Source organism: Gracilinanus agilis, chromosome 3 (assembly GCF_016433145.1).
Source record: "Gracilinanus agilis isolate LMUSP501 chromosome 3, AgileGrace, whole genome shotgun sequence".
Lineage (NCBI taxonomy): Eukaryota > Metazoa > Chordata > Mammalia > Didelphimorphia > Didelphidae > Gracilinanus > Gracilinanus agilis.
This window is the reverse complement of record NC_058132.1, coordinates 42,910,980-42,926,179: the sequence shown is the minus strand read 5'-3', so window position 1 is coordinate 42,926,179 and position 15,200 is coordinate 42,910,980. Positions and strand designations below refer to the sequence as shown.

General features: G+C 37.2%; 1 protein-coding gene across 1 annotated transcript in view; it reads left to right on the top strand.

The window, feature by feature from the left end:
* The window catches only part of RERE (arginine-glutamic acid dipeptide repeats), a 423,478-nt gene that overhangs the window by 338,001 nt on the left and 70,277 nt on the right, over positions 1–15,200 (top strand). The window contains exon 12 of the mRNA XM_044667692.1: positions 9,600–9,616. Coding sequence (XP_044523627.1) covers positions 9,600–9,616 — 17 coding nt within the window. The remainder of the gene's footprint in view (positions 1–9,599; positions 9,617–15,200) is intronic.

The following is a 15,200-nucleotide window of genomic DNA, read 5'->3' as shown; positions in this document are numbered from 1 at the left end:
GGGGGAGGGAGGTTGGTGCGCCCGGAACCTGGGGGGAATTGCTCAGCATTGGGGGAGTGGTAGGGGGGCAGGGGGCAAGGGGCAAAGCGGGTTCAGCCTGTTGGGGCTGTGCCTCTACGCCTCTGCGTACTAAGGAATGGTTTCCTTTAACCCTGCCCTGGTTTAGAGCAGGCCACTGGAAGAGAGAGCTTCCTGAGAGCGTAATGATTCTCCTTTTAAAAATCAACTTTTGGTTTTATATCATAAACCTAGGCAGCAAGTGGTTTAATAAAACAAATCAATACTTAGATACTTGAAGATAATGAAGTTATTTTGTAATCATAAGAAGAGGCTTTTGGGAAGGAGAGGGCTAGTGAGGGTCAGATCTAATTTTAAATAAAGTCAATGAGGTAGGATAATTCACTTATATCACTGTTTAAATTTAGTAATTAGCCAAATCCTAAAACAAAACTAGACAAAGTGGAATCAAAAGGAGGCTTGTTGCTATATAAAATTATAAGTACATCTTGAATTCTACTGATTATTGCTGGATTTTCTATGAAATGCTGCCCTGGTTTGGAGTTGTTGTTTTTTTTTTTTTTTTTTTTTTTTTTTTTTAACTCTTTAGTCTTTTTTAGCAGATTTTGCCCTAGAATTTCACAAAGCAAGGGACCAGTTCACCTCCCATTCTTGGCAAACATTGAGTAGGGCTTGTTAAGGAATAAAAATGTTCTGTACTTCTTTAAAGTGAAATTACATAAAGGAAATGCCAAGAGAAATCAAGCATTGTTTTACACATCATTGCTTACCCTCCCTCAAAGCTTGTGCAGGTGGCATTTCATTATGGGGGAAGACCTTCCCATGCTTCCTAGGAATTGGGGGCGGGGGAGGTGTAGGAATAGGGCTTGTTAAGATTGAGCCTCCAGAATCTTTCCTCCGTTCTCATTTTCTCTACATTGTTGATTTAAAAATTACTAGTGCCTAGATTGTTGGGTGTTGAGGGTGGGAATCTGTTCAGTATGAGAATTTAGCCATATAATTACTGATTAGTCTTTAAATTTATTTTATTTTACATAGGTTTTAATTTGTTTTATTTCATTTCTCCTCCATCCTGTCACATATAATAAACCCCCTTTGGACATACATAGACTTTCTAGAGACTGAAGGGACTTTAGGAATTATCTAGTTCAACCTCTTCATTTTATAGATTAGGAAACAGGTCCAGAAAGATGATTTACCCAGTTTATCCAGGTAATAAGCAGTAGAACAAGGGTTCTCTCCACCTCAGCACACTGTCCCATTGTCAAAACAGTGACCTTATATATGAACAAAAGAACAGGGATGCTTTATTGAGATTTAAAGCCTAGAGTTGTCCATTTTGGTATTTGATATTGATCAGGAGATAAATTATAAAATCATGGAATTTTAGCATTAAAAGAGACCTATGGGATCATCTGGACTACTGTATTTTACAGATGAGCATACTAAAACCCAGAGAACTTAATGACACCCCAAATTACAGAACTATTTAGGGATAAGAATCAGAATCAGAACTCAGGACTCCTGATTCCCTATCTAGGACTCACTTCCTCCTGCTAAACTGAAGACTGCTCTGTGTGTGTGTGTGTGTGTGTGTGTGTGTGTGTGTGTACACATGACCACACTAAGTACTTTTTACAAATATTCTCTCTTTCGATTCTTTAAGGTAGGGTCCATTATTATCCTCATTTTTCAGTTCAGGAAACAGAGGCACACAAGTTAAGTGACTTGCTCAGAGTCACTCAATTTGGTCAGAGGTTAAATTTGAACTCAAGGCTTCCTAATACTAAGCCCAAAAGACTAGGTTCAGAATCATGGTCTGTCTGTGGCCCTAACTCTTAGTCTAGTATTACTCCTAGCTTTGGAGCAAGTCATTTAACTTTGTACCTCAGTTTCCTTATCTGTAAAATGAAATAATAGTACCTGCTCTTCCTACCTTAAGAGTTGTGACAGGAATATAGTGGTGGGATAATATATGTAAAGTACTTAGCAAATTAAATAATTTATAAATGTGAGTTGTTTAAAAGTTCATTTAGAATCATATTGCTACACAGGGCAGTGCCATTGATTTAATTCTTAACATCTTATAAGAACTATTGGACAGTGACAACAGTTAATATGTAAAAGAACACAAAACTTGTCTTTTCTGGCAGTTCTAGCTATTTGAAGTTGGAAACAAGGTTATAACTGATGAATTGAAGTCTGCATATTTATGATTAGTGAGAGTATAACAGTGAAGTACCTATGAAAGTTCATCATGGTCTAATTTAGTGATAGGCAAACTACGGCCTGTGGGCCAGATGGGGCTGGGGACCTGAAATGTTCTATCCAACCACATGACATTATTCCTAATCTGACGAATACAACCAGTAGGATACAATACAATGAAACTTCAAAAGAATTGCCTTAGAAACAGATTGTCAGAGAAGCATTTCCTTTCCTTTGGCCCCCTCTTTCAAAAGTTTGCCCATCATTGGAATTCATTGAGATCCTTGATCTACTTGAGAGAGCTTTGTATTAGGAATCTGAACACCTGATTCTGGCCTAGTGACTGAACATATCGCCTAAGGTGAATAGTTTCTCAGCTTCTTCCATGTTCAAAATGGGTCAATATGAACTTGCATTTGCTTACTGAGTGAAATTGATGGAGTTGTACTAAGTGATCTCCAAGATCCCCCACGTCCCCGAGTCCTTGTGTCTTTACTGCACACAGTAGATGAGATCACACACATAGTAAGTACTCCATACATGTAAACTCTTCTGAATTGGAATCTGGGGTACTGCAAAATGTTGAGGAAAAAAATACAATGTGCAATCCAATACAGAATATACAGTATTAACTAAATTTTTAATATTGAGTTAATAAAAATTTCAAGAGCTGTTATAGCCATTGGAAGCTGGTTTTATCTACCTTGGTATAAATGGGATAACCTTTGACATAGAAAAACTTGCTTAATTTCATTTAGGATCATAGATTTAGATCTGGGAAGGGGCCTTAGGGGTCATACAGTACAGTTATCTCATTTTACAGATGGGAAACTATCTTAGGTCACACTAGGTATTAAGTAGCAGGACTAGATTTTAAAACCCATCCTCTGACTCCACTGGGCCACACTTAATCTTTTGGCTTTGGCAATTCCCTACTCTTGGCTGATGAGTGACTTAATAAGTTGCCTTTTTCTTTCTCCAATTTTCATTTAGTTTGCTAGTGACTAAATGCATGACAACAAAACTCATTACTGGAACCTGTCTTCTTAGCCCTTCTCAACATTTTCCTTAACCAACAATTTTTCAAATCTCTCTAATACTTGCATCTTTTGACTGTCCCAAGAATTACCTCAGTTTTCCTCATAGCAGCAATCAACCTTTCTCTTTTCACTCTCTTCACCAGGGTATAGTTGTTGAAAAGGAGAAGCATGATAAATTTGGAAGAACTATTTCCAGTAAAGGGGAGTTGGCCAGCAGGGTGAGGGTGGGGAAGTCAGTGGGAAAGAAACAGAGAGAAACAGAAATTAGGAAAAGAGGAGAATGAGAGAGAGATGTGTATGTATACCTGGCATCACAAGGGTCTTGTTGCAGCCTTCAGTTTCTAATAGCTTTAAATACACCGAGACTTTGAGAGCTGCTGTTGTATAACATTTGTCAGTCCCATAAGATATTCCTGTTCCATGTTACACAGAAGCAGCATAACATGGAGAGAAAGCTGACCTTGGAGTCCTGCCTTTGGCACCTACTGCCTGCCATGATCCATGGCTGTTAGGTCATTTAACCTCTTAGTACCTTGGGCAACTCTTTTGTCTTTAAGTAGCAAACTCATTGTTGCTCTGCCTCATTGGAGGGAATATCTTCTGAGGGGTTCCCTCTGTCAATGAAATCATAGCTCTAGACTCTTAAAAACCCTTCTTGTAGGCCTCTGAAGGCTTTCTGCTTTGATTTGATGAGCAGTGTGGTAAACCATAAGCATCCTGGCCTCAGGGCACCATCTTTCTTTCTCTTTATTTGTCAGTACACTCCAGCTAATCATTCACAGCCCACAAGAGGGAGGACAAAGGTTATTTCTCTCCTAGTAGAGAAGATGAAGGAAATTTGTAGGCAGCCAGCTTTGCTTTTTTAAGAACTTGCTTATGAGTAAATTTCTTTAAGATTACTTATTAAAAGCATATACCTTTTTCACATTAAATCTTTAGGCTTTTAGGCATTTTCTACATTTCCTTCCCCTCCATTAGGATCTCTGTTCCCAGTGATTTAAATATCAGAAAGCATATAAACAGACAACTAAAGAACCTGCCTTTTCAGTTTTTGGGTCAGCAGACCTGTGTGCTATTCTTGTACTTGTAGAGAATGGGTTTTATGACATCTTTATGGACTTCAGGCCCTTGTCCATGACTGATCAGATCCTGGCAAAAGCTAAGAAACTGTTTTGTTCCCCAGAGTGCCTTTTCTGGCATTTGTTGTTGTCCTCAGGATTTGAAATATAGGAAACAGTGCTTTGTTATAGGAGCCAGGAGCTCTTTGACCCTAGGTGTGCACAAGGGCTCAGTGGTCTTCCAAGGTTACAATACCTCTCCACGAACAAAAACTCATTCTACAAAAAGGACTGAATTCATTTTCTTCTCCTCCACCTATAATTTACTATGCTTATCTCAGAATTTGGTACTTTGTTGAGTGTTCCATTTTGCTTTGTAAAAATCTCTTTAGTTCTTTTGAAACACTAAAGGGTATGGAAAGTAATGCTAAGTTTTTAGGATACCTTGAAGCTCTGGTGAGAAGGCCTTCACTGTTACCAGCTCATTTTGATGCAAGGATATCTAAGTGGTTCCTGGGGAATACATACATGCCCAGTTGTCTTATTCTTTTTAGGTTTCTGTATTTATTTCATAGGAACTAAAACCTGGCTCTTCTTAGCATGCTCCCTTTGAAATGGGAATGCTGACCTTGACTAAGGAAAACCAGCATGGTTCTGGAGCTTTTATTGATTTGGTATTGTGTTGACTTCATCATACCCAAGAGAGTAAGTACATTATGTAGGCCCCTTAGGTAGGCCCTTAGCATTGCAGTTGTGTATGTAGCCTGGGTGTTAAGTCTTTGTCTTTTTCCTTATCCTTTTCTTCATAGTCTTTCTCTTGACTTCTGTCTCTCACTCTCTCTTGCTCTTTCATTCTCTTACATATATATATATATATATATGGTAGACAAAGGCATTTAATTTGTTGTTGTTGAATGGTAGAAATTTTGGCAGAGTATTCCGGGTTTACTTTAGTTACTGGCTCTCTTTCTTTAGACACTACTTGGCCCAAACCACATCAGAGGCCATAATGTTAAGTGCATATGTATAAATCAAAATAAATGTCCTGTGATCTGGGCTTCTGAGCAGAGACTAAGAACTTTGTCCCTTGGTTTTTGTTTCAAGCTCTGCCACAGATTCACATTTGGGCTTTATATGATTTATACAACTAACATTGGTTAGTTTATTTTCCTGCAAAAATAGAACTATTGCTACTCTCATTTTTGGATGTTTGTAATGGAGTATTACACGAATAACCCAAAAGAACAGATAATCCCAAAATCATTTTTCATTTGGCTTTGAAATGCTTTATATATAGTTTGTCAAAAAATGATGAATTAGATCCTATCAGCTGACAATGACATTCATTCATCTCCAAAAATGCCTATGGAAACTCTTTAAGGTTTTCATTATCTGACATTTGGATTAAAAAAAAAATAAAAGAGAATAAATACTAGTTTGTGTGTAAGTTAAATTCTTAGTTGATCAGATTGAATAGACCTTAGACAGTGAACACTTACTCTGTGGTTGGCATCACATCCTTGCCTTGGAAACAAACAAAGTTTAGAAAAAAGTCAAAATATCTCTGCCTTTTGGCTTATTGAGAGTAAGGAAATGTCATGAAACTGATACTCTTAAGTCTCTGGAGAATTCAGGAGGAGAAAGCAGGCATGCCCTTGAACCTCTTCTGCTCTCATTTGTGTAGTACCTAGCACAACAGTACTTTGAATGGGGTTATCTGTGGCCTAAGATGAACTCTATTAGAAATTCCTTCTTTTTTCAAAGTTAGAGATTCTGCAGTCAGAGCTTAATCTTTCAGAAAGGTCAAATGAATAGGTTTTAAAGACATAAATCTCACTTTAATTTTGATTTTTTTTTTCCATTGAAAATGTGCTTTTTTATCCGTCTTCTTTCTTTGCAGGTGTTGGGAGACTGAGTGTGGAACACCAAAGATAATATACAACTTGATTGATGTTCTGATTAGTTTTTCCCAACTGTTATTTTCCCCTCATCTTTTTAATGGAAGAAAAATGGCTTTAACTTAGCATTTGAGTGAAACGATAGCTGTTTTTAGTGTTTTTTAAATCAAGGTTAAAGGACTGCCAGGGATCTGAGATTTAAAATTTCATTTCAGGAAAGAACATGAAAATCAGCCACCTGTGTTTTAGTCACATTTCTGGGAATGTAGTCTTTGAAATATGTACCTAACTACTGAATATGCATTGTTCTTTTCTTTAGGCAAAGTAGTTTTTTCCAGCAGCAAATTCCCTCAGTAAGAAATGAATTCTATTGGGAAAGAGCCCAAGGACTAACTCGGCCAAGTTCTGTTAATATTGGGAGGCAAGATGACTCCAGTCCAGTGTAAGGTTGCAAGGAAAAAGTTCTATATAACTTTGGGTTGTGGTCTTAGATAAAGAGTCTTAGTTCTGGCTTCAGAAATGCTTAAATACCACATTGCCTAATCTACAGTATGGGATTCCTGAACAGGTGGGTGATTTGCAGAGCTGATGTCTTACACCAGTGCCATAGCACTGGAGAAGGTCATTGGACTTAAGGCTCATATTTCTTCTGCCAAAACTGTGGCTCTGCTATGAAGTCCTGCACATTCAGAAGCAAAGTCCAATAGATTCTTTTTTCCCCTTTACTCTGGTGAAATAAATTGTCTTGGTCAGCAATTGAGTTTCTTAACATAATTTCTTCTCTTCTTTGACCCCCAGTGTTTTTGTTCCACATTAAAATCACCATTGCCATCTTGAACTCTAACTTGTGGTGGCTTGATAATGTGACTTATACTGGGCTAAATACTGTCTTTTATTCTATAAGGAAACATTTTATTTAGAATGATGACCTTTCTCTAGTAAGGTGATGGTATGGCCATAGCAATAATGACAACTAACATTTTTATAGTATTTTACATTGTGCAAAGTGTTTCACATGTATTTGATTTCATAGGATCATAGATTTAGAGGTAAAAGGGACCTGAGAGACCTTCTGGTCCAAACCTTCATTTTACACTTGATTTCGGAAACTGAGGTTTAGCCATAATTGATGATCATGGGTGAGATTTGAACCCAGATCTTCTGACTCCAGGTTCATCACTTTATTAGCCCCTATGCCTCATAGCCACTCATAACAACCCTGTGAGGTAGGTGCTAAAGACAGTGTTGACTGATGCTCAGAATGACTTGCTGGAATCATATAACTAATAAGTGTCAGAGGTGATTTAAAACCAGAAGTCCTTGGTTACGTGTTACCTGTGTCATCTAGAGCCTAGGAAATAGATTGAATTCTTTAAGAGATCTTAGAGGTCATAGGGTTTAACTCCCTAATTGTGTAGATGATGAACCTGGGGTCCAGAAGTGGTTAGTAACTGACTTAAGGTGATGCAGGACAGAATTGGGATTTGAACCAAGTCCTTCCAATTCTAGATCCAGGGGACTTTCCATTGTACCATGCTTCCCCCACTTCCTTTCCTGACCCTTTATTTCTTTGCCTGTAAAGGAAGAGATTGTATTAGACGATCTATGGACTCTTTCACCTCTAAATCTGATCTGTCCTGTTACTTGCAATCTACTGTTGGCACAGAGTACCTTGGCCCTAGTTTTCTTCTTTGGCTCTATTTGGAGAAACTGTATGAGCACTTTAAGACATTTTCAGGTTGAAGGCGGGTAGGGTAGGGAAGAAGGGAGAGGGAGAAGGCATTTAAACCTTCTCTTTTTCTTAATAATTTGGTCTAACACTGACACAGACAGAGCTGAAATTTTCCATTAGAAGTACAAATAGCTGCCAACATAAATAGGCACTACCTCTTGGCAGCAAGGATAGCTCTCCTATGTCCTTTACAATATAAATGGCTTAATCTGGCCTCAGACACTTTCCAGCTGTGTGACCCTGGGCAAGTCACTTAACCCCCATTGCCTAGCCCTTACCTCTCTTCTGCCTTGGAGCCAATAAACAGTATTGACTCCAAGATGGAAGGTAAGGGTTTAATTAAAAAAAAAACAGTGTAGATGGCTTATTCCTGTTCAACATGGGAGCTAGACTTTTAATCTATTAATCTGATGATCTAAAACCCATTCTTGGTTATTTTAAAGGACCACCTACTGGCAAAAACACTAGAGTAGAAGTTTGTTTTTATTTTCTTTTGCACATTCAGCTCAAGTGGGCAATTTTCATAACAGAAATACTTAGTGTGGGTGTTGGGAGAGGCTGCACCTGGGGGAGGGAGGAGTCTGGTTTTTATTTACAACTGTGTAGCTTATTTAATTGACTGGGCCTCCATAGCTGATCTCCTAACAACTTTATACCCACTCCAAACTTCACAGACTTCCTTTGTGTGTCAGATATGGTGAAGCAGAAAAAATAACTTACTTTTGTGAAGTGTTCTTAATACTCAAACAATACTCAAATGAAGAACACCATGAACTTTTAAAGAAGTACTGAGCATAAAGCTGTTTATAAGGAGGAGATATTCATTTACTGTTGGTCTTCAACAACCTGTATTCATAATGATTTGACTGGATTGTGGGTACCCATATTACTTGTAGATGGAGACATTTATGGCCGTTAGGCCTATGCAGACTGCCTGTTTATAGGGTAGTAAAACAAATGGAAAGGTTGAAATGGTCTTTAAAAAGACTTGCAAGTTGTGATTACTTACATTCTATTCAGTATATTTATCCACTCAGTGCTCAGTCAACATTTTATATCATAAAAAAAGTGATTTTCAACTTTTTCAACTCCATAGAACTATTTCTACTTTTAAGTGCTAATTTTAAGTTATTTAAAAATAAACACACATGTGACTACAACAGTACTTTTAAAGGAGATATATATATATATATATATATATATATTTTTTTTTTTTTTTTTTTAACCCTTAACTTCTGTGTATTGGCTCCTTGGTGGAAGAGTGGTAAGGGTGGGCAATGGGGGGTCAAGTGACTTGCCCAGGGTCACACAGCTGGGATACGCCTGAGGCCGAATTTGAACCTAGGACCTCCCTTCTCTAGGCCTGACTCTCAATCCACTGAGCTACCCAGATGCCCCTATGTGCATATATTTTAAGAAGCTTATACTTAAAAATTTTTTTTTTTGCCTAAAATTCTCCAAACAAAATTTCATTCACATTTAAATGCTGAGGAAGAGACAACGTTAAAAAGAGTCTTGCTTGTATAAGCAAGTATATATATATATCTGTATGTATGTATATATAAATCCTTGAGTAATTAGTATTTTATCTGAAATTATAATTTTACTCATTTTGTTGAAAAAGCCACAGATTACTGTGACTTAGGAAGGTTTTTTAAAAGGGTCTTCTCTGACCCTGTTTTTTAAGTCATCATGCCCTGGTGACCTCAAGAGAAGAACCCCATGTCTCTTGCAAGTAGCCAAAGAGGTCTAATTTTCCTGGGGTAAGGACAGTGAGCAGCCCTGTCATGCCTAGTTTTCTTGTAGTTTATTTCTCTTCCCAGTTTTCTTTTTCCCTGGAGACCCTTGTTATTTTTCTCTGCTTTTGTTGCCAGTGGAAGACTTCCATAGTCGATCTGACATGCCACTACTCTAAGGTCAAAGTTATGACTTAATGGTCTCCAAAGCTCTGCTATCCATTGAAAGGAACTGCAAACCACCTGTTTATTTTTTTATACTTTTAGACCTTAAAGGTTTTGTCCTTTATATTCTATTATATAGAAATAAGAGATACAAAGGTATTATTTTCTTGAGGATTAATTTTTCATAACTTGTGCCAGTCCATTTCAGTTTATTTGTGTGGTAGTTTTTCCTTTAAGAGTTAAACTTTAGTTGAATTCTTTGGGTTCAGGTCCTTTCCCTTTTAATCTATTTCCTGGTTAACACAGGGGACTCTTGTTTTATATGTCTTTGAATTCTCAATAGTACCTTGTATTCTAGACTTTGACAATGACTATAATCTAACAGAGACACTGGTTAAATAAGATACTTAACCATTACAGGACTGATGCCTCATCCCTAAAAGTGAATGTGAGGTCTAACCTAGAATTGTGTCAGTATAAAGTGAGGTAATACCTGTAAAAACATTTTGTAAACTGATATATAAAAATAATTGGTGAGAGAGGGATGGCATAGTCTGTGTAATTAGGAGCCCTGAGAATGGGTTCATATACCTTGGTTTCCAAGGCAAATTATTTCCTGGTATATTGTTTTCTGTGGATTCAGTCTTTTTTCTGTGACTTAGTTTGCTAAAATGGTGCTTTTTTGAAAGATTTGAAGCTTTGATGGCCTGTACCATAGACTGCTTGTTTGAGTAATGGAGAGAACAATCTTGTTAGCAACAGTGTCCATAGAAAGAAATAGGGCCTGTGGGTACACAGTGCCAACACTAGACTTCCCTATACTCTTTATTGTAGCCAGTAAATGAGCTACATTATTTGTGCCACCATTCTGTCTTCTAGGTTACTTATAAGATTGAGATCCATTGTTTATTGTTCTCAGCAGGTTTAGTGAGCTACCTGAGGATAAAATTTTGTCATCATTTTGTCTACAGGATAACCAGTGAAGTAAATGTTTAGAGTAGAAAATATTCACTGGAGCTATGAGGGGACTTGTATAAAGGATTCAGTGTAAGGTACCTCTTTCATCCTCTCAGTGGCTCTTGCAGTATTTCCTTCCTTCTCCATCTGTTAGCTATTCACCCTCCTGTGCCATTTTAATATCCTCGTAATGCATTTTCTAGAATTGTTTGTGTAGTTAGAATGAAGTTCCAATGGAGAAGTCTTGGGCCTTTGAATTTTCTTTCTTGGGGGAAGTTTCCCCAGAGGAAAAAATTCTGGAGATATTTTTATTTTGAACAAAGGCCCATCCTAATTCCCCCAATATGACATTTGGAAGAAACTCAAATCAGCGATAACAAGTTGCCTTTTGCTTTATTGGTGCATGAATTGGTTATTACTTGATGATTTTGTATTTCTCAGTGCAAGGTGATTTTTCAGGTATGGAGGATAAGCCCCTGCCCTTTCTTTGGAGGCTTGTTGATTATTGTCTTTGATACTTTCTTCCTCTGGCAAAGATCAGATCAACTTTCTCCACTGGGTAAGAGTGCCTGCATCTTCATGACCTTTTCTGAAATCTTCTAATTAGAAGGCTTTGATTGATTGATTTCAGAGTTTGGATAACCTCATATAATTTAGGAGACTATTTTGGTTTTGAATAATATTTTGAAATTTAGAAGATAAATAATTCAGCCACAAAGGACCAAAGGAATTTCTTGGTTTTGAAGTTAGTCAGAACTCTGTACATAGCAAATACAAAGTGAATCAAAGATTTGAATAAAGTGGTATAAATAAATAATAATTGAGAATCAAGTTGTAAAAGTTAACATCTGCCTGAATTTTCCAGATTGGGTTTTAATGAATGTGACAAATCAAATTTCAGTTTTCTTCTTCTTTGGAAGAAGAAATAATAAACCTGCCTACCGACCCAGGAAAGCAGTTTCCCTTCTCTTTCCTATGCCAGACTTGTTCTCATTGATAGTGAGATGGTAGCACAGAGGGAGCGCATGGCACATATATGATAATAAGTGCTCTGAATTCTACAGGCAGATGACGATTCTATGCATGTGATTTCTATTTTATAAAAGATGATCAAAAATCCAGTTGGCAAATAGTGTATCAACTCATCAGTCCAGTTCATTTATTTTTGACCCTTAACTTAAAGTGATAGCATGATTTAGTAGAAGGAGGACTGGAAGATAGACAATCTCAGGCTATTTCTCTTTTTCCTTGCTCCAATATTTACTTAACTTAGTGATTACGAGCAAATCATTTAAGTTCTCTGAGCCTTATTTTTCTCATGTAAAATGGGGGAGAGGGGATTCATACTACTATAACTGGTCTGTACTTCCTGCCTGAATGGTTTTTGGGAGGAAGATCCATGCCCAGTGTCATGTCCCTCTTATTTGGAATTAAAATTCTGAAGCATTAGAAATATGAGCTCTGACTATTACAGTCTATATAATTCTTTGACAGCATCCTTAGGTTCTTAGTTGTTATATTTTACTAGTATAGCATGGACTACATATGTAGAGTATATGCACTTTTTGTTCATGTCATAGAAATCATTCCATGCCTAAACTTGTCTAGTTGTGTTGTGGGTGGAACTAATTGAAATCCTTTCTCGGATATCAAGCCACATTGTTATTAAGCCATCTGTGCTCAACAACATGGCAGATTCTAGTAACAAAATATGCTATGGTGCCACCAACACACCTACGCAATAAAATCACATTGGTTTTCTCTCTTAAGACCAATAAGCATTTATTCATTGCCAACTTTGTGCAATGAACTATTATTCAGCTTCTTCTGATTCTGTTGTTTGACTTGGACTGTTTGCATTGAACTGGCCAGTTCATGACTATGAAAGGACCATATTTCCTTCATAACTGAATGGCTTATACTTCCTGCCCTCAAGGAACCCAGTCTATTTTCAGTAAAGAAATGAAACTATTGTAAAATATGCAAAAAAAAAAAAAAAAGTAAGTGCTAATCTGCTGTATGGTATAGAAAATCACAGGAGTTAGAAATCAGTGAAGGCTGAATTTCTTGGGGAAAGCGAAATTTGAACTACATCTTAAAAGATGGTCAGAATTTTGATAGAACTGGGCATTTTAAGTTCATAAACCCCTGGACTAGAGAGACAATATGAGCAAAGATATAGAAAGCAAAAATATATGTCTCTGGAATCACAGTTGATATAGCTTTCCTATTTTTGGACATGATCAGTTCAGAAATTTGTTTTGATTGACTATGCATATTAGTTACAAGGATTTTGTTTTTCTTTTATTAGAGGGTGTGATAGTAAAGAGATAATAAATTTTCATTTGTTAAAGATTTTTAAATTAAACTTTTAAAAGTGCACCAAGGAAAGGAAGCAAGTTCATACGGAAACATAGACAAGCAAGGCAGCTTTGAAAATAACATGTGGAATTTGTTATACTTTTTTACAAAAGTAAACTGTCCATGAAATTCATGATTTCACACAATGAAGGAGGAGCATCACTAGGAAGGTCAAGACTATTTATTGATCTTCATCATGAGTCAGTCATCTGTATTAGGGGTAGCTAAGATACTTTTGAGATCTCTGTGCCCTCTGTATTCCTAGCATCTAAGAATAGTGCCTGACAGTGTTGTCTAGTCATACTAGGCCTGGCGCATAGTAAGCTCTGAGTGCTTGTTGAACTGATGACCTCCTGCTTATAAGGCCACTCCCCAATCCATTATGCATTGTCTTTATTGTTGTTCAGTAGTTTTCAATCCTGTCTGATTCTCCATGACCTGATATGGGCCTTTCTTGGTAATGGTTTGCCATTTCCTTTTCCAGCTCTTTTGAAAAATGAGGAAACTGAGGCCAGCAGGGTTAAGTGATTTGTCTGGGATCACATGCTAGTAAGTGTCTGAAGCCAGATTTCTACTCGGGAAGATGAATCTTCTGTAGGCCCTGGGCTTCATTCATCATCTCACTGCCCATCCATTATGGTAGCTTGCCTCTAATATGTTAATAATGATAATCATCAACATCATCATCATCTATACATAAATAACATGACAGCAATATGAAAGATTTATCAGAAATATGCTAATGGTCCTTATCTTTAAAAATATATAAGGCCTTTCTTAAAAAGAATAATGCAAGTGGCACATACTTGTCTATGCTGGATTTGTGGAATCTCATTTTGTTCTTTTATTGAGCAAATATTTATTAGAGTGCCTACCTTGCACTATGCTAGTCACTGAAGGAGATTAAAAAGTGAATGAAATGGGGGTCTCTTTCCTCAAGGAACTTAGCAGTCTAGTTAGAAGGAGATAAAACCATACACATATTAATAAAAATTAAGTACATGCATATAAGAAGATAATAAAATGCTATTAGATCAGACACTGTGGAAATTACTTCTAGTCACTTGTGATTCTTTGGAACCATGTACTCAGCTTAAGCATGTAGCATTTTAAGATATAGCAGATAGGATAACTGGTGCAGCAGCCAGATCCAAGCAACCAAAGTGGAACTGAGCAGGGATTGCTACTGGCCAGACTTTTCTCCTTTTTTTGCTTGGGATACAACCTTGTACAAAATAAAATGTTCCTTCTTTGTGGAACAGACTGTTGACTTTAATTGCTACCTCCTAACCCAAACTCTTCCCAGGAATAATATCTATACTATCTTGGCACCTAATCAGTGCCCAATTCATTTCTATAACTGTGGCTGAGATTAAAATAAAGATAATTCAGCATGCAGATGTTTTCATTTGTGCTTGAGGCTTTGGCTTCTAACCAGTAGTTTAAAGCAATTTTATTTTTCTTTTAAACAGACTCAGGAAATATGTAGCACTTAGAGGAGGGATCAGTGAATTTCATCATGAGATGAATGAAAGTGGGATGTGTAAATTTCCAGTGTCCATTTACTTTAAATTCCATTCTTCCAAACACTCCTCAAAAATAACCATTAATAGTGACAGCTGGGTGATTCAGTGACTAGAGCCAGGCCTAGAGACAGGAGGTCCTTGGTTCAAATGTGGGTTCAGACACTTCCTTAGCTGTATGACCCTGGGCAAGTCACTTAATCTCCATTGCCTAATTGTTACAGCTCTTATGCCTTGGAATCGATACTTAATATTAATTCTAAGATAGAAAGTAAGGGTTTAAAAACACAAATAACCCATTAATAGAAAGTTACTGTATTAGATCTGTGGTCCCTACTTTCTACACAAACAGCTCCTACCAGGGATAGTAATTGATGAATTGATTTGGGTGTTAGACCAGGACTTTACTGTAGCCTTTCCTTTAGGATCAAACAGGAGCAGAGTCAGAAGGTTATACAGATCTCCTGACTTGTTGCTGGTGCTCTGGACACAAAGCTGACTTGT